Below are 18934 nucleotides of genomic sequence, written 5' to 3'. Positions count from 1 at the left end.
CCATTGGCAGACCCTGAGCAAGTCACACTTTCTCAGCTTCGGAGCAAGGCTGAACAAATCTTGCCAAGAAAACCCTGTGATGTGTCAGATCTTGCCAAACCTTGCCTTCTGAACAAATCTGGCCAAGCAAACCCTGCGATAAGTTTGCCTTAGGGTGACATGTTTGCCTTAGGGTCACCCTGAGTTGGCAATGACTTGAAAGTGCACAAGAACACAACCACAACATTTTGGGGATCCCAACACTACAGAGGGCACCAAATTGTAGAATGCAGGTCTTTAGCTTCTTCCAATCCAATTAACTAAACTTTGAAGCATCTCTTATTTTCTCTATATCTTTTTCGCAACAGTTAAACGAGGTTTCAATTCTCAATTTAGGAAAACACAATTGTGTCTTTTTTCCACTCTTTGCTGGGGTTCCTTAAGCCTTCCTCCTTCTATCAGGATGAAATTGTATGCCCTGCTCCTCATCTGAGCTTTACCTAGCGCGAGAGTGATAGCAACACATGTGTTGTTAAGCCTGTGTATTTTGCGCTCGCACACTGATGTGCTTTAACCCTTGAGCTATTTTAAAACCCATTACTTGCCTTTGAGCATCAGCAGCTTATATTAAAAGTATTCAAGGTTCTAATTAAAATAGAAAATGCATCTTTCCATGCAGGAATACACAATTGCAACACTCCTGAAAGATGCCCATCCAACCTCCATTTAGAGACCGCCAAAGATGGAGAGTCCACCATCACACTCCAAGGCAGTCTATATTCCACTCTTGATCTGTTTTTACCATCAGGATATTCTTCCTAATATTTTGGATTCCCACTCAGTCATAGAAACCCACCTTGGGCAAGTCACACTCTCTCACCCTCAGAGGATGGCAATGGCAAACCCCCCTCGGAAGAAGCTTGCCAAGGAAACTCCATGATAGTTTCGCCATAAGGTTGCCATAAGACAGAAATGACTTGAAGGCACACAGCAACAGCAGTCCACTATCCACCTACTAAATGTCCAATAAATGTCCTCTCCCAAAAACTAGAATGGAAATCCCTGTTTCAGGGAAAGTGAATAGAAATGCCTCAAAGCAGATGCAGACAACGTACTGCCCCCTAGACTTTTTGGATGACAAATCCTATCATTCCTGGCCACTGAGGATGCTGGCAGGTGCCCATGGGAGTTGTAGTCCAACAAATCCAAAAGATACCCAAATGCCTGCCCATGTGTGTACCTTTATTCTTTATTCAATTGTCCTCTTCGTTCCCTCTGCTTTTCCCTCCATGTTATCCTTCTGGCAGGTGAATCGCATCCGAAGCATCTGCCATGGAAAGGCGAACCTTTTTCCAACACAGCGAAGAAGAACAGAAGGAAGAGAGACACCGAGATCTGCAAATGACCTCTACAACAAGGAAGGCCAAGTTCAAGACAAGGTGAAGGCAGTGAGTTAAAGAAAGAAAGGGACATAGTGTTAGGAAATAGAGCTTTTTGATCCACGCACAAACATATTTTCCAAATGCAAACAATTTTGCGAGTGCATGAAACCAAATTGGTGCAGAGAAATCTTTGCGGCACATACCAAATTTATCTTGGGCCTGTCAACACCCAGCTATGAATGTCCCCAGATTTGGAAGATTCATTTGTGGTTTGGTGAGATATCTAGCCCTCTCTGTCTAGAGCTCTGATGCCCACCAAACTACAAATCTCAGGATTCCATAGCATTGAGCTCTGGCAGTCAAAGTCAAACCACATTATTTCTGCAGTGCAGATGCAGCCTGAGAACCCTTTGCAACGTGAAGTTTAAAAATTAATAAAACACAAAGAGGACTCAGGTTTGCATAACATTAACATAAGCTGATAGGCGGTTAGACAAATGCAAATTTTGAAATAATGACTATAATTATTTGTGTTCTGCCCACGGACATGAAAGCCACTCATGAACATGGGCTGAACTGCAGCGTAACTTATTTCAGGAAGGACTTTTTAATTTCTCCTTTCAACGTGTAATAATGCCATTTTGACTCTAGTTTAAACACCATAGAATACAATTCCCTGGATGATACCTCCACTGACATGAAAGCTACCAGGGATCACAGATAGAATTGCAGCTGTATTTATTTCCCCTAAGGAGTTTTTAATCTTTGCATGTAATCCTCAAGAAGGCCAACGGCCCAACTTAAAATAGCCCTCAAAGTCCGTAGACAAAGTCTCTTTGAAAACAGCTCTCTCTTCTTTGAGTTGCACCTGCTAATACTTCTGGGGCAGCTATTAAAATGTTAAAAGGCCATTCGGTCCTTGGCCAAGGCTTCTTCGTGGCACAATAAATCACAAAAAAAATAAAATCATAATAAAATCAGGGGGAAAGGCTAAGAAATCACAATAAAAATACAAATAAAATAAAATCATAATAAAGGCAAGGGTGAGGAAGGACACGATGATAAGCAAACTCCTGTTTCTATAAACTGAAATGGAAAGAGAAATGGAAAGGTCATGAACACTGAGTTAAAATTCAACTCGCTGTTATAACAGTTTGCCATCGCTATGGGTTTTTTTTTTCCTTTTGCAATGAAAATAACTTTCAATTGAATTGGTAGATTTTAAATTTTGTCCAAAAAAAGCCAGCATAGTGTAGTTGTTTGAGAGCCAGACTTGGACTCCAGGAGACCAGAGTTCGAATCCCCTCTTGGCCATGGAAACCCACTGGGTGAACCTGGGCAAGTCACATACTCTCAGCCTCAAAAGAAGGCAAAAGTAAACTCTTTTTGGACAAATCTTGCTGAGAAAACCCAGTGGTGGGAACTTATTAGGGTTGCCATAAGTCAGAAATGACTTAAAGGCATGGAACAATAAATTTGACAGCTAGAATGTTGATGACAATCACTGTGCCTTAAAATGAGTTTTTACGGACTGTGAACAGGCCAAACTTGATCATCTAACACTAGTTATTTTGGTAATAGAATATTTTCTATTTATCCATGCAGAATGATTTGTTTATTGATGAACCTCTGTCATCTCATCTCCCTTTTTATACTAACTCTGTACCACATCCCTCCAAATCTGTCTTTGCTTCTTCATTCCTTTGCTTCTTCATTCATGATTTTTCTCCACTCTTTCCCTGCAACAGCGAGGAAGAGGAAAGCTTCACCGCGTCAGATTTATCCATTGCATCCGCCCTTGCATTGACAGCAGAAGAATCATGGTATGCCTAAACATTTACCAGATACATATTTTCTAAAAACCCTAAAGCAAAGGAGTTTATCATACGAAGGAGATTGGGAGTTTATCCCGTGAATATCCTGGAACAATCGCATAATTACGCACAACGATTTCACACGACGTTGCATAAAACCCACCATTAAAGTGGTCATAAAGAAGCATTAACACCCATCTTTTTATTTTCGGCATTTCAGCGACAATTCATTTCCGATATCACTTTATTTATGCAATTGTGATAATCATTCATGCAATTACTCACCATTTCTGCTTCATTTGCGGGATGCTTTAAATGCACTTTAATCTCTCTTCAATGCCGAAATCAACCCCAGTGTGATAAACTCCAAAGAGAGTTTCATAAGGGTCATTTTATTTTAGCAGCCTAGGTAAGTATGCACAAAATCTGTGTGACAAGCGGTTGTAAATCAGGAGCGGATATAAACCATGAATGAGAAACTTGTGGCCCTCCAGATGTTGTTGGACTGCAACTCCCATGAGTTTGTGTCAGCATCATTGAGGAATGCTGGAATGTGTAGTCCATACCCTCCAACATTTCAGAGAGGAACACCAGGACATATGGGACCAGGTAACATCAGAGTATGGTCAAGATGGCAAATTTTGGTTAAGATAGTCTTAGGGCAGTGATGGTGAACCTTTTAGAGGCCGAGTGCCCAAACTGCAACCCAAAACCCACTTACTTATCGCAAAGTGCTGTGTCCCGCTGGCTTTCTAGTAACAAACTCTGGCAAACTCTGTGCTGGGGCAACGGCACATGTGCCCACAGAAAGGGCTCTGAGTGTCACCTCTGGCACACATGCCATAGGTTCGCCATCATTGCCTTAGGGTGTTACCTAGTCTAGTCCGTACCCTCCGCACCCCACTATTGATGCGTTTGACAGGGAATTGCACCAGATGACCCTTGCAATCTTTCCAGTTCTGATTCTAGGATCCGATATTTTCTGCTTTCATTCCCAGGGAAAGAAGGATGAGACGGGAGGCAGCTATTCTGAAGCTGGAGGAGAGAGGACAGAAACAGGTTCGGTTTGGAAACGACATGGAGAAGTTGGAGAAAGACGTCATTAGGAACTGTCGGTTCTTGCGGGTGAAGGCGGACAGGAAAGCCCTCCGGAGAAAGGTAAGAGGAGAGGGGTTTTTTGGCTGGGTGTGTCAGAGGTGGGCGGCTGGAAAGATGAACTCAGCCCAGCAGTTGAACATGTTTGCTTTGGTTTCACATGCAAGCAGCAATGGAAGTTGGGTAAAGTTCAACGGACAGAATAGACAGATAGGGCATCTTAGTCATGCACCAGCATAACTTTCCGCCCACATCCACCTACCAGCCTTAAGGCTACTCCGGAAGTTTGCAAATGGCTCCATCTGGAGCATCGTCGCACAACCACACCTTTGCAAAGGAACAATGCCTGACTTAAGAGAACGGATTGGGAGATAGCAGCTTGGCGTATGGTTTGAGCATTGGACTACAACTCTGGGGACCAGGGTTCAAACCCTGGCTCAGCCATGTAAGCCCACTAGGTGACCTTAGGCAGTCACACTCTCTCAGCCTCAAAAGATGACAGTGGCAAATCCCTTTTGAAGAAACATGCCAAGAAACTCCCATGACGGGGTCGCCTTAGGGTTGTCATAAGTTGGAAATGACCTGAAGGCACACAACAACAAGTCTTTGGCTGCATTCGCACTGTAGACAGCATGCAGTTTCACACCAGTTTAACTGCCATGGCTCCATCCATGCGGCTTGAGATATTCATATTTTGCTCAGAGAGAGCCAGTATGGGGTAGTGGTTTGAGTGCTGGACTGCAACTCTGGAGACCAGGGTTCGATTTCCACTCAGCCATGAAACGCACTAGGTGACCTTGGACAAGTCACTCTCTCTCAGCCTCAGGAGAAAGCAATGGCAAACCTCTTCTGAACAAATCTTGCCAAGAAAACCCCATGACAATTTCACCTTTAGTTCCCATAAGTGTGAAACAATGTGAAGGCACACAACAACAACAAGGGCCCGGAACCCAATGAAAGTAAGAGTTGTTTGGTGACCGTTTTTTAACATTGCCTCCCTTGCTTTGTATCAGAAAACAGAAGTGTTAATGCTTGCCGGCACCATTCTTGCAGATGTATTTATAGAGCACAGAGATAAAAAGCTTTAAAATTGTCCCTGGTCCTTGTCCCAGGCGGAAGCCAAGGCACGGCTCGAGAAGGAGGTCATGGAGCTGTTGTCGTGCCGTGCGCCTATGTTTTGGATCCCGCTCCGAGCTCACGCCGTCTGGGAAAGAATGAGCGTGAAACTAGAATGCACCATTTTCGCCTCTCCTCAGCCCACTGTGACTTGGTAAGTTGGCAATGCCCAAACTGGTCTTGCCAGCTCTGGCACCTTTTTGGCAAGCTGGCCTTCTAGTATATGTAGTACAAGCAGGTCTGCATTTGCACTGCAAAAATAATCCAGATTGTCACCACTTTAACCGACATGGCTCAATGCTATGGAATTCTGGGTACGGTAGCCTTGTGAGGCATTGAGTCTTCATGGTCTGGTGCCCCAATGAATTACAATTCCCAGAATTGCATAGCATTGAGCTGCTTGATGTTTCCAATTCTCTTTCGGTAGGGGCAAGGAGCTAAGGGACTCTCATGTCAGTCACATTCAGTTCCAAATTTACCTGTTTGCCACTTTGAAGATGGTGCAAGTTTATATAATTAGCAGTTTTTTCCCCCAAACCCTAAGATTTGGGGCTGGAAGGGCAGGAGGGTTTAAATTCGAATGCACCACCCTGCCCATTGAAAAGCAGCATGTCAGGGAGAAAGATTCATCCCTGGTGTGAAACCTGAGCCTGTTTGGAGGACATACTAAGGGGACTCTGAGACTCTGGGACTTCTAGCCCCCAAAATGTAATTTTTCCAGGCCTTGCTCCAATATTGTAAGAGGGAAGTTTCACACAGTGATGCTGGGTAGTTTCTGTGTAATTTGGGCAGTAACTGGGTTTCAGTCCAGCCTTAAAACATCTTATTCAAGGTGCAGAACACTACCTCCAAAATATCTCCTGCCCCATATGTCGATAGATGATACATAATCTTTATGAACATTACCCATTGATTCAAGCATCTATAAACTCCCGTCACATCTGTCTGTCTCTTTGCACCCAACCAGGTATAAAAATGGAGTTCGGATTGACCCCCGTCTAGCTCCAGCTGGGAAATACAAGGTGAAACATGAGTTTGGCATGCTGACCTTGGACATAAGCAGGTAACACAGTCAGCTTGAAAATCTAGGGAAACTTCCACTGTAATTTCTTTTTAATGCACAGTTGCAAGTATTCTGCCTTTTAACCAAATCCATAAGGACAGCCAGCTTGCCATTATTGGGACATTTTAGCAATCTTAATAAGGCATTACAGAACCCTGGGTTTTATTTCTATCCATGGATCACACAGCTCCTTTTGAAGCTCTTGTGGTTATTGCTGGTTTTAATGGTTTAGGTCACATCAGACTTTAAGGGATTGGGAACCTCTGGTTCTCGCTGGTTATTTTGGACTCCAACTCCCAGTATCTCCATTAGTATGGCCAAAAGTAAGGGAAAATGGAAACTGCGGTCCAAAACGGGAAGGACAGCGTTTCAGTTCTTCTCAATGCCAAATCTTCATAAATATCTTTTATTATTCAGATGCTCATTGGATGATTCTGCTGAATACAGCGTGGAGGTGAAAAATCCATACGGCGAAGCTTACTCATTCGCAACAGTCCTTGTCCGGAGTAAGTCAAGGGGGATTTGCTTTCCTTTCCTCCCTAGTACCTATTACAGCTTTATCAGATTTCCCATTTCTCTCCAGAACATCACTTTGAGCCAAAGACCAAATTAATATATCTGTCAATAAAGATATATTTCTCTCTCATTTTATTATTATTAAAGTTTATTTCTATAGCGCTGTTGGTTTACACAGCACTTTACATAAGGAACAGTCAAAGACAAATAAAATCTTCCATCAGCATACAGCCTAAAGGCAGAGCAAATTACAAAATTTTATCAACTCTCCTCTGCTCTTTTGCAGAATATTATGGGAAGGAGTCGGGCTTTGACTCGGAGATATACAAAAGTGAGTATATGGCACAAGGTTATTGCTGTTTGTTTGGGTTTTTTTCCCATGAATTTTTATTTTAATGTTCAGATCTGCATTCGTAGAACAGCTTTGAGCTATTTGGCAGCCAAAAATTGGAGTTTTATAATAGTCTCAATTTAAAACTTTTCCAGGTTCTCTCTTTATCCTACATTAGCCAGAAGACAATTCCAGACATGTTTAACCCAGTATCATCTTCTTTTTCAGGGTCACTCAGGGGCTTAGAGGCAGACTTTGCCAGCACTTTGAAACCTATATTTTCTCGAGAGAAGGAGCCGTTCACCCTCTTCTGTTCTTTCACCATGGACTTGCAGGAGCACCAACGGGATATCCGCTGGTTCAGAGACGGTTTGTATTTCTGGGTAGTTGGTAATAGGACAGTCAGCGGGTGGCTCCCATGTCGGTGGGATGGTGAATCCGCTCCAGGTTTTGGATAGCTTGAAAGGAGCTCTCCAATGTGCAGAACCTATTTTAAAGCTAGCGTTCAGCACCTTGGAAAGTTTTAAAACCCTGGATTGAAACCTGGATTTGTGGCCCAAATGACATGGGAACCCACAGCCATTGTCTGGCCAAAACACCACTATCATCATTTAACAGCAGGGAGGATGGCATCATTTGCTATTCCCTTTAGAGTTCATTGTGCGGGGAAGAAAATTGAAATATTTTCTCTGCAAATATATATATATATATATATATATATATATATATATATATATTTGCTATGTGCTAAAGTATTTTTGTGTGGCTTGGACCTGAACAGGTAACTAAGACCCACTCGCTTTATTTAAAAAAAAGCACACACACAACCACTCCTGGTAGAAATGGAAAGTGCTATAACTGGCCGATGGATAAGGATCAAGATACCTGCCCCCTAAATTTTGAATTGGCTGTAAGGACTGGAGATTGGCACAGTGAGCAAAGCTCATCCAAATTTATTACTACATTCAGATATGCAATGCAGATTTCTGCTTGTAGTTTGGCATGGAACAGTGCAAGGGAGCATTCGCCACTCTTTTGTGCAGACTATTTCCATTTTCCCAAAGTCCTGAAAAGCAGACCTGGTACCAATGAACTGAAATTTTGCTTTTTCTTCTGCTGCTGTTGGAGAGGACAGACTGGACACTACCAGGGTCAGCACTGGCAATAAGAAACATAATTCCTCCGTTATGTAACTTTGCAACCTTTATTGATTTTTTTCACTATTTGCATCGCTCTTTCTGCTCCAGGTGAGTTGCTGAAAGATTCTGACCGACGAAAAATACAGTGCAAAGACCACGAGGCTTCCTTGACGGTGTCTTGTGCTTACAAAGAGGATGAAGGGTTTTACAGCGTCCGAATCCCAACACGAGATGGATACAAAGAGCAAAGAGCTTACGTGTTCATTCGGGGTGTGTGCAAAGCATGTGGGATTTGCTTTCTGATGGTTTGTTAAGTGTTATGGCCAATGGTCATGGTTGTTTGGGATTGTATAGTACGACACATCCCCAATTCCCACACTGGGGAAAAGTCACTATACACATGCACACAGCAGCCAGCTTTGGGAAATGGTTGGCAGCTGTGATCACTTGTTTGTCCCAGAAGGTGGCATTTGGCAGTGCAGAAAACAGATCATGCAACCATGGATCAACACAGTGCTATCATGAAGGGAAAGTGTGATAAGAAATTATGCCAAACAGTATGTTTCCCTTATTAAACTAGTGCAATTGTGGTGAGGGATAGAGTCCTTTGACTCTGCTATGGTAGGTGAATTGTCATCGATGGGATTTGTCATCATGACTGACTTGAGTCGCATTGTTTTCTAAGGCTCTGCTCTTAAGGATGAGTAAATCTGTATCCAGCCCTTTCTCTCAAATTTGATAGTACCTCATGGGCCAAAACACAAGAATAGGAACCAATCCAGATGATAGTCCACCCTGGCCTTAGACAAAATAGTCTCAAATGTGACTATATATTTCTTTTCTAGATGCTGCCGCTGAAAATGCTGGAGCTCCTGGGTCTCCTCTTTGCGTGAAATACCAGGATGTGAATAAAAACAGCCTCATGCTTTCCTGGATCATGCCCAGCGATAACGGCGGAAGTCCTGTCCTTGGCTATTTTATCGAAAGGTCCGCATACATATTGCACATAACCATTTGCCTTGCTTTCTTTCTCCAGATTATATTCCACCAAGAACACTGCTGTAACTGTAGGTTTTGAAGTATCGGCTCTTCTTATGACGGTCCCTATAGCAAAATCCCCAGGGAAAATTCCTCATTGAAAAGTATACACACACACACACACACACACACACACACACACACACACACACATATATATATATGATTGTTAATTCACAAGATCTTTCCCTATCTTTGCTGGAGGAATTGGCATAATGAATTCATCTGCATTGCCACTAGCTTAATAAATGGAGATGCAATTGTTTTAAAAATGTTCATGGAGTCCTCCTTCCTTTCATAAGGAATGTACCTATGAATAAGTTTTTTCTCCCCATAACTGCATTGTAACCATGTTTTTTTAACCTCCATTATAACAATATTGTGTGCCCGTTCTTCAGGTGCGAGGTGGGCACAGATGAATGGGTGCCATGCAACGACATGCTTGTGAAAACATGCAGGTCTCCCATTACGGGACTCACTGAAGGAAAGATGTACCAATTCCGAGTGAAGGCGGTCAACTGTGTTGGGATCAGTAACCCATCGAAGGCCAGCGACCCAGTGACAATGATCGATCCCAATGAGGCCAAAAGATTGATGAGTACAGTGACTTTTTTTATATTCCTCCCATCACATTAAGCTTTTCGAAATAACAAATGTAGCCTCTGGGGCAACTAAATCCTTCTGTGAACCCAAAGAAAACAATCACAGTATAGAAGACATGGAATAGGTATCATATATACATACCAGGGACAGTTATTCTATGTCTTCAACTACCCTCTGTATCAGCAATACAGCCAACATGGTGTAGTAGTTTGTGTGCTGCACATACACTGTAGAAAGAATGCAGTTTGACACCATTTTAAGTCCTGTCGCTACAGCCTATGAAATCCTGGAATTTGTAGTTTTACAAGGTCTTTGGTCTTCTCTCGCAAAGAGGGCTGGTGTTATGATTCTGTAGGATGGAGCCATGTCAATTCACATGTTAAGTTTCTTTGGCCTTGGAAGCCATCATGGGTTTGGAGAGTTGACCAAATAGTCCTCTCAGGTCAAGAACCAAGTCACTCATTTTTCTGGGCCCCTTGTTGTTACCTGCTTTTGAGTTGACTTCAACTCATAGCAACCCTATGAATGAAATGTCTCCAAGACCCACTGCCCTCAACTGCTCTGCTAATGTCTTGCAGATTAAAGGCCATGGCCTCCTTGACTGAGATCATCCACTTAGTATGTGGTCTCCCTCTCTTTCTGTTGTCCTCCACCTTTCCTAGTATTATTGCTTTTTCCAATGAATCCTGTTGTCTCATGATATGGCCAAAGTACAATAACCTCAGTGGAGTCATCTTGGCTTCTAGGAAGAGCTCAGGCTTGACTTCCTCTAAGACCCATTTCTTCCTGGGGTTCTACCAGCAAATAAAATAAAAATGAGTTTTTGTCTCCATTGATAACCTTTCTATCTCTTTTTCTACCATCTACTCAGACATCCCTTATGATGATGGGATGAGGACAATCACCGTCTCCAAAGATGAACTAGAAGGTAGGTTCAAAGGCAGCTTAATCTTAGGCTTTCCCTGTGATTCATGCTCTGGTGCCCTAGATGTTGACTATGTTGCCAGTCACTTGGGACAGAGATGGGCATCATGTGGGCAATGCATTGTATACAGCCTAGAGCTCTTTTTGCAGTCCCCACGGTCTCTCTAGCCTTCTCCAAAGCCCCTTCACCCTTCCTAGTCATCTTTATTTTTAATTCAGATGTTTTTCATCCCCATTCCTAGCCTCAAGGAGGCTTCCAAGAGCAATAGATCGAGTTTGACTTCCACCAGTTATATATTACTGGCTGAAGAACCCAGAGATCATTAGCAATTTCATCTTGTATTCCTAAAATGTTGTGTACCGGTGGTGATGGTGCATTTTTCCCCTTCTCACAGCCAAAGTCAAGCTCCCTTTGCCTCCCACCAACGTCCATGCGAGCGAAGTCCGGGAAGATTATGTGGTCCTCTCTTGGGACGAGCCAAGCCCCAGGGGCAAAGAACCACTGAGTTACTTTGTAGAAAGGGTGAGCAATTGACTGTGGACATTGTGTCCTCTACTACACCCACATGTCACACATGTACAGACATATATATATTTACACACACATACTTTTGCTGTCCCAAACAGAAAGGGAAATAGGATGGTTATATAACTCTCTGTGGGCTACCAAATATGTCTTTTCAGCTATGTTCTGCTTTGTGGAGCAGGAGTTATGCAGGCCTGCATTCCCAAGGTATGACTGGAGCATTAATAGGGTTCCTTTTTAGGTTAGTCTCTTGGGGCGTCTATATGTGATTTAGGTGAGCCTCTGGAGGTCTCATATCCATCAAAGCTGTTGTACCTATTTGAATGGATAGGATTCATATAGAGACCTCAAGAGAGTAACCTAGAAAGGAACCCCATTAATGCTCAAGTCATACCTTGAGAATGCAGGCATTCCTATCTCCTGCTCCACAAAGCAAAGCTGCCACTGAGAGAGTAGAAAGCCAGCATGACCTAGTGGTTTAGCATTGGACTATGACTCTGGAGACCAGGGTTCAAATCCCCCTTTGGTGGTCTTGGGTGAGTTACATACTCTCAGCCCCAGAAAACCCTGTGATAGGTGCACCTTCAAGTCCCCATAAGTTGGAAACAACTTGAAGGCATACAAGGTGGTGTCCCTAGGGCTGGCGTCACCCGATGCAGTAACTCATACTGTCACACACACTTATTGACCTCCTTTTATACCACACCCTACAGGATCCTGAGTAATGTTTTGTGTACTCATGTTACTCGTAAGTCGTAATCCCCATATATTGCTGAATGCAATGGCAAGAGTTGCGACATACACAAATAGCAAAATTAAAAGTATTCATTTACATTGCAATATCATATGCACGGCCTAAATGTATTCGCATGTACATTGTTTCATGGGGTAAAAGAGAAAGTTTGGTAAGATGAAATGTTTTTAAAGAAAGTTTTTAAAGAATTTTGAAATTTGATTTTTTTAAAAAAATTAAAATTTAATCAAAATTTTCACATTTTAAATTTATTTTTTTAAAACCTGGGGCCTCTCCTTTCTCTCCCTCTGAGCCTCACCCCATTCATATCATCTCTCCAGCATTTAAAAGGGATGTAGGCAAACACCACAGCCTGTTTTGGCCAAAAGGTGGGTGTTTGGAGAGCAATGTTATTATTATTATTAACCTTTATTTATGAAGCGCTGTAAATTTACACAGCGCTGTACATGCAATCTTTTTAGTTAGACGGATCCCTGCCCTCGGGCTTACAATATGTCACCCCTTTTTGTGTATCACCTAATGTGATCTGCACCCCCCAAACCCTCCTAGTGGTGCCTTGGTAACAAAAATAGCAATTGTCAGAGTTTAATGACCCATTGCTATTTTCTGCCCTATGGCAGCTGGTGGTTTGGATAATAATAATAATAATAATAATAATAATAATAATAATAATAATAATAATTTATACTCCGCTCTTCAGCCAAGGCTATCAAAGTGGCTTACAATTTGTTAATTAGACATTTCCCTGCCCTCAGGCTTACAATCCAAAAAAGACAAGACACAAACGTCAGTGAAACCACTCCAGGCTTAATTCAGACTTTAAAGTATCTAGCAAAGCTGTTGTAACTATTTGAGTGGATAGGATCATGCACCTTGGATAGATCATTTAAACATCAAACTATGCTCTGGAATGGATTTCTTATCCCACTGATAGGGCTGTCACCAGCCACTGTGGATTATGCCCCTGAAAATTGTGGTTCAAGTTCTGGAGCAATTATTCATTCATAGATTGTCCTTTTTTATCGTCTCAGTCAATAGAGGGCAGTGACAGCTGGCAGAGGGTTGATATGGACACGCCGGTGAATTCCACCACCTTGGCTGTCTTTGACCTGGCCAAAGGGAAGTTGTACCGTTTCCGAGTGCGGTCTGTGAACAAGTATGGAGTCAGTGAACCGTCTTTGCCCAGTGAACCCATCTCAACTGGAGAAAAAATAGGTAATTTATCTCTCCTCATTTTTTAATATGAACTGAGTTTGTTAGCAGGCTCCAGTCTTTTGCTCTGCATTCTAGAAGTGTCTCGCTCTGTCATAAAGGACAACCTCTTGAAGCTGCACAGTTTGCAAACCAAGTAAATCTATACAGGTGGGAATGACCACTTCATAGAATGCAACCTATAATCTGCCACAACAACAACAAAGAGCATTTAGATATTTTGAAACGTTACCTTCTACTTGCTTGCTACTTCTCAGGGCACAGATTCACACTTTAATAAAGAAAGGCTGGAATCCTATTGGTGACATAAGCATGGATAATTTTAGTTACACAAGTATATGCCTTCTTTTGGATGGTCCACAAAGGGGGCAACTATTCATTAGCTCCTAAGAAACTATCCAAAACATCCGCCCAAGGCACCTGTCAAACCTGGAGAAAGGCAACTGCTGTTCCTTTTCAGTGGCTGAGGGAAAGTGTGGAAGGAGATGATTTCAGCAACTAAGATCTGGTCCATCTCATCCACAACTGCAGCCAAGGGAAAGAGAAACCAAGTCATTCACCTGGATAGAAGAGCAACCTTGTTTTAATCCCCCCCCCCCACTCCAAAGCCAAGATGGATGCTCCATGTGCAGAGTGTTACATTTCACATGCAGGATGGAAGATTGTGGCCAAAGTAATCTAAATAGGTGAAATAAAAGGGTCACATTTTGGCCATATGTATTGCAAGCACCAGATCTGGACTGGGATTACTGGAATGAGGAATAACGTAGTGGCTCTCATGTCAATGAGGCAATGAATCTATGCTATGGTTTGGCTAGCTTTGCTGGACAGAGGAAAGAAAGAAGGGGACAGCTATGTCTTCCATATGTCTTCATGGCAGAAGGTGAACATAATGTAGCTCATGGCCCACATGCAGCATGTTTGGTCTACATCTGAAAGCAACCATATAGAACCAGAACCTGAAAGGAGCTAGCACAGACTCCAAAATTACCACTGTTTGTAGCTTAATCCCATTTCTCTTCCTTTAGCTCCCCTCCCACCACCATCTCAGGTTCTGGCTTTCAGAGACACCAACACATCTGTCGTTGTGCAATGGAGCAAGCCAAAGGAAGGCGAGGAAGAACCCCTTGGCTATTACATATACTGCTGGGAGGTTGGGGAAGAGGAATGGCAAACGGTCAACAACAAGCCCGTCACATGCAATGAGTGAGTTCACAGGACAATCCTTGCCATATTGGAACCAAAGAGGTCCGCCATCTTGTTCGTTCCTTCAGGCACAAAATGTAGGCTGGCCCTGCATCTTCTATTTTGAGTGGATGGTCCGGACCCTGATACCCATCCCTGTGATTGTGAGATGGAAGGAAGGGATTTATATTTGCTACTCACATTTTGGTTCTTCCTTGTGTTTCTTTGTCAGGTTCACTGTTCCAGGACTCAAAACTGGCAAAGAGTATGTCTTCTGTGTGAAATGCGTCAATGAAGCAGGAGTCGGGGAGAGCTCCCCAGAGTCTGACCCAATCCTTGTCAGACAAGCTATCTGTAAGTATCTTCTTGAAGGATGTATGCAATCCCAAAACACAGAAACATTCCTTTAGGAGGACTACAAATGATGACCAGTGGCTGTGCTGGCTGCAAAAGTCCAAACTCAGTGCAGTCTCTTTTTCACACCTACCCAACCTGCAAAACACAGCCAGCCAACCCACAATTGGGCAAAGAAGCCACATGCTAGACTGGATTCCAAACCTGCCTTATGTTTTTTTTCTCACCCAGCATGTCCCTCGCCTCCTCGCAGCTTTGCCTTGCTGAACTGCGAGAAGAACAACATGACCATAGGCTGGAAACCTCCCCAACGCAAAGGAGGCACAACAATTCTGGGTTATTTCTTGGACCAGCATGATGTGTCAGAGATTGACTGGCATGAGATCAACGTTAAGCCAATCCCGCAACGTGTTTACACGGTACGGAGACTTGTGTCGCATTTTTGCTTTGAAGCAGGATCTGGGAGACTCAGTGGAAAAATAGATATTCCCTTACCTCGCCCCTTATATCTCTTCAGTGGCATTAACCACGACCCAGTGTTGGAAGCATTGCAGAAATGGAGGAGAGATGCACCTCATGGAAGGACCAGGGACTCAGTTTCACACTATGCAATTGGAGAGCTTTGATACGACTTTAGCTGACATGGCTGGGACTCCTGAGACTGGTAGTTTGGTGAGGCACTGGAGCTCTTGGGCACAGAATACTAACACTTCATGAAACTACAGGTCCCATGATTCCATGTGATGCAGCCATGAGAGTTAAATTGGAACCAAAGTGTGTAATATGAAAGGATCCGATGAGGGCTTTGGTTTTCCCATTCCTAATTCTACAGTTCCAAAGAGCAGTGAAATTTACAGGACCAGCTGAGATGCAATTTTTGGTAAAGTCAATTTTACTTGAAATGGAAAAGTGGTCATTTTAAAAAGTCTAAACGGTTTCAAAATAGGACCAGGAAAATATGTTACATATTTTTTATGGAATTGCTGTTAATTGCCATCAGGTTGACTTAGACTTATGGTGACTGTATGAATGAGATGCCTCCAACAGCTCAGCTCAGCGCTTGCAAACTCAGGACAGCCATGGCTTCCTTGACTGAATCTATCCACCTCTAATGGGGTCTTCCTCTTTTGCTACTGCTTCTACCAAGAAAGAGTAACCAAGCATTATTGTTTTTTTCATGATATGTCCAAAGTACAACAGTCTCAGTTCAGTCATCTTGACTTCTAGGGAAAGTTCAAGCTTGATTTACTTGTCTTTTTAGCAGTCCATGATATCCATAGAACTCTCTTCCTGCACCACATCTCAAATGAGCTGATTTTCTTCCTCTCACTTTTCTTCATTGTTCAGCTTTCATAATAACCATGGATAGAAATCAGAAATACAATGGCATGGACAATCCTGACTTTAGCGTTCAGTTATATATCTTTACACTTTTTGCAATACCCATCAGTTATGTGTGATAGTTACATCAAATGTATGCCCATTCATTGCACAGTCAAAATTGCAGGTTATGCTTTTGCCAATTTTTTGCATTTGTATTTGAGTATGCATTTGTATAGGGTCTGGTCTGGAGAAGAAGACTGGTTTAAACTCTTTCTCAAGCAAAGTGGCACATCTCTCCCAGAATGGAATACCATGGCTTTAGGACAGAGTTTTGAGAAATGTTCTGATGATCTTCTGATTCTGCAGGTGACCAACCTGACTGAAGGGCACTTCTATGAGTTCCGTGGTTATGCAATGAACGTGGTTGGTGTTGGGAAAGTATCCGAACCCAGTGACATTTTCAAATGTGAGGAGTGGACAATGCCAGAGCCAGGTAAAGACCAGGGCTTAGAAGCAAGTAAAATGCAACCTTGATAACCAGGTGTGTATCCACACTGCACAATTTCAGCAGCATGACATCACTTTAACTGCCACGGCTCCATCCTATTGAATCCTGAGATTTGTAGTTTGGGGAAGTTATTACAAAGACAATTCCAATCACTCTTCAAACTACAGATCCCAAAATGTCATAGGATGGAGCAATTGTTTGTTGTAATTCTACAATGTGGATAACATCCTAGGGCAAACATTTGAATGGAGGGAATCTACAGCATAAGGGTGGATCTACAGCGTTCCAACATTTGTTCCAAGCATGCCCTTGGCATTTGAAATAACTAGCCGGAGAAATGGCAGGAAGAACCACAAAGGCACAAAACACATGCAAACACAGTCGTTATGGCATGCCTTGATTTCTTTTTCAGAAGAGAAACTTTAAAAATTGGTTGGGGTCCTCTGTGACCCTCTGCAGGTACTCACCCCAAAACAAAAGATCTCAAGAAAGAAGGCTGGGAAGATTCCTAGCTTGAATCTTTGGGGAATTCCTGTTGCAGCAGACAGATGCAAAAAGCAGTAGCTGGTGGCTTCCATGTCAGTGAGATAGAGGGAATCTATCCCAAGTTTTACATATCAAAGGAGCTAGCCAAGCTGTGATGCCTTCAAAAAATAGGCTCAGTACATTGGATAGCTCCTTTAAATCCCAGAGCAGATTTACTAACAGGGAAGACAACAGCCACCAATGGACTCAAGCAATGTTGGCTGGAGAGGGTGTAGGAGATGTACATTTGCTTGCAAAGTCAGGAACGCATATGTACGCTGCCTTGGAGTGTGGTGGAGTCTCCTTCTTTGGAGGTTTTTAAACAGACTGGATGACCATTTGTCGGGAGTGCTTTGGTTGGGTATTCCTGCTTGGCAGACGGGGGTTAAACTACATGGCCCTTGTGTTCTCTCCCAACTCTATGATTCAATGCTTTGTCTCTCGTTTCCCCTTTCTTTTTCCTTCCCATGTACTTTGAAATCCCATCCCCCCTTGTATACAGGCCCTCCCTATGATGTGAGGTGCACCGAAGTGCGAGACACATCTCTGATGGTCCATTGGGAGCCACCCTTGTACACCGGAGCAGGCCCTGTCACTGGCTATTATGTGGATGCCTGCGAGGAGGGATCAGACACCTGGGAACAACTGAACCAGCAGCCGATCGACAGCACCCACATGAAGGTCTCAGCTGTTGCAGTTCCTATAACCCAACATTTATTTACATTACAGTTGCTCCTCTCTTGACAAGAACCATTAAAACTGTGGGATGCAGAGAGTCAAACATCTGGCAGGCCACAATGCATTCTTAGTTTGGTGGCTCATAAACCTGTATAGGCAAATGTAAACTAATATTTTTAATTGGCGTAGCATTTCCCAATGGAGTTGTAGTTGCCGTTATAGCAGGGACAGGAGGGCTTGACTGAGATGTGTTTAATACACATGTGTCTTGTTTGTTCTTTTAATTGATGTATGTTTTAGCTGATGTTGTGTTCTTAACTGATGTGTATTTGTTGGTCTGTTGTTGTTTCGTAGCTCAATCCATGAAGAGAGGTGGGTAGGAAATAATAATAATAATAATAATAATAATAATAATAATAAGTAGTAGTAGTAGTAGTAGTAGTATTTCTTTATTGTTATTGATACAGCCCCTTGGGACTCCCCATATGACCTGCAAATGATGTCTGTTTTTATCCCCAGTCAGAGATTGGAGATAAGAGATCAGTGATTGGAGATAAGAGTGCAATTAAAGCCTAGGAAGGTTTTGTATGGAACTGAGCTGTGCTTTGCAGCCTGAGGAAGCTGTGATTCTCCAGATTATTTCTAAGCAGGAATGCCTAAAACTGAGTGGTCAGGAAAGTGGACTAATGGCTCAATATTTGGCCTTACCCACTTTGCTTTGCATTGCCCACAGTCTTAAAGCAGCACTTCCAAAAGTGGAATTCAGCACCCTCCAGATTGGGGGGGGGGGGAGTTTCCCCATTCTTGCCTTTAGAAATCTCTTTTAAAATCCCCCTAGAAGTTTGTTTCTTTAGCATACTGCTGTCGGC

The 18934-nt window shown here is 42.9% G+C and overlaps 1 protein-coding gene across 1 annotated transcript in view; it reads left to right on the top strand.

Moving 5' to 3' along the window:
* The window catches only part of MYOM3 (myomesin 3), a 32134-nt gene that overhangs the window by 1303 nt on the left and 11897 nt on the right, over positions 1 to 18934 (top strand). The window contains exons 2-20 of the mRNA XM_042439212.1: positions 1287 to 1418; positions 3110 to 3184; positions 4174 to 4333; positions 5383 to 5540; positions 6354 to 6449; positions 6867 to 6955; positions 7252 to 7296; positions 7525 to 7665; positions 8544 to 8705; positions 9281 to 9422; positions 9872 to 10071; positions 10948 to 11004; positions 11396 to 11523; positions 13312 to 13495; positions 14521 to 14698; positions 14910 to 15031; positions 15263 to 15450; positions 16721 to 16847; positions 17890 to 18068. Coding sequence (XP_042295146.1) covers positions 1312 to 1418; positions 3110 to 3184; positions 4174 to 4333; positions 5383 to 5540; positions 6354 to 6449; positions 6867 to 6955; positions 7252 to 7296; positions 7525 to 7665; positions 8544 to 8705; positions 9281 to 9422; positions 9872 to 10071; positions 10948 to 11004; positions 11396 to 11523; positions 13312 to 13495; positions 14521 to 14698; positions 14910 to 15031; positions 15263 to 15450; positions 16721 to 16847; positions 17890 to 18068 — 2538 coding nt within the window. The 5' untranslated portion in view covers positions 1287 to 1311. The remainder of the gene's footprint in view (positions 1 to 1286; positions 1419 to 3109; positions 3185 to 4173; positions 4334 to 5382; positions 5541 to 6353; positions 6450 to 6866; positions 6956 to 7251; positions 7297 to 7524; positions 7666 to 8543; positions 8706 to 9280; positions 9423 to 9871; positions 10072 to 10947; positions 11005 to 11395; positions 11524 to 13311; positions 13496 to 14520; positions 14699 to 14909; positions 15032 to 15262; positions 15451 to 16720; positions 16848 to 17889; positions 18069 to 18934) is intronic.

This window comes from Sceloporus undulatus, chromosome 9 (genome assembly GCF_019175285.1).
Source record: "Sceloporus undulatus isolate JIND9_A2432 ecotype Alabama chromosome 9, SceUnd_v1.1, whole genome shotgun sequence".
Taxonomy (NCBI): domain Eukaryota; kingdom Metazoa; phylum Chordata; class Lepidosauria; order Squamata; family Phrynosomatidae; genus Sceloporus; species Sceloporus undulatus.
Note: the sequence above shows the minus strand (reverse complement) of the source record. Positions and strands in the feature narration are given on the sequence as shown.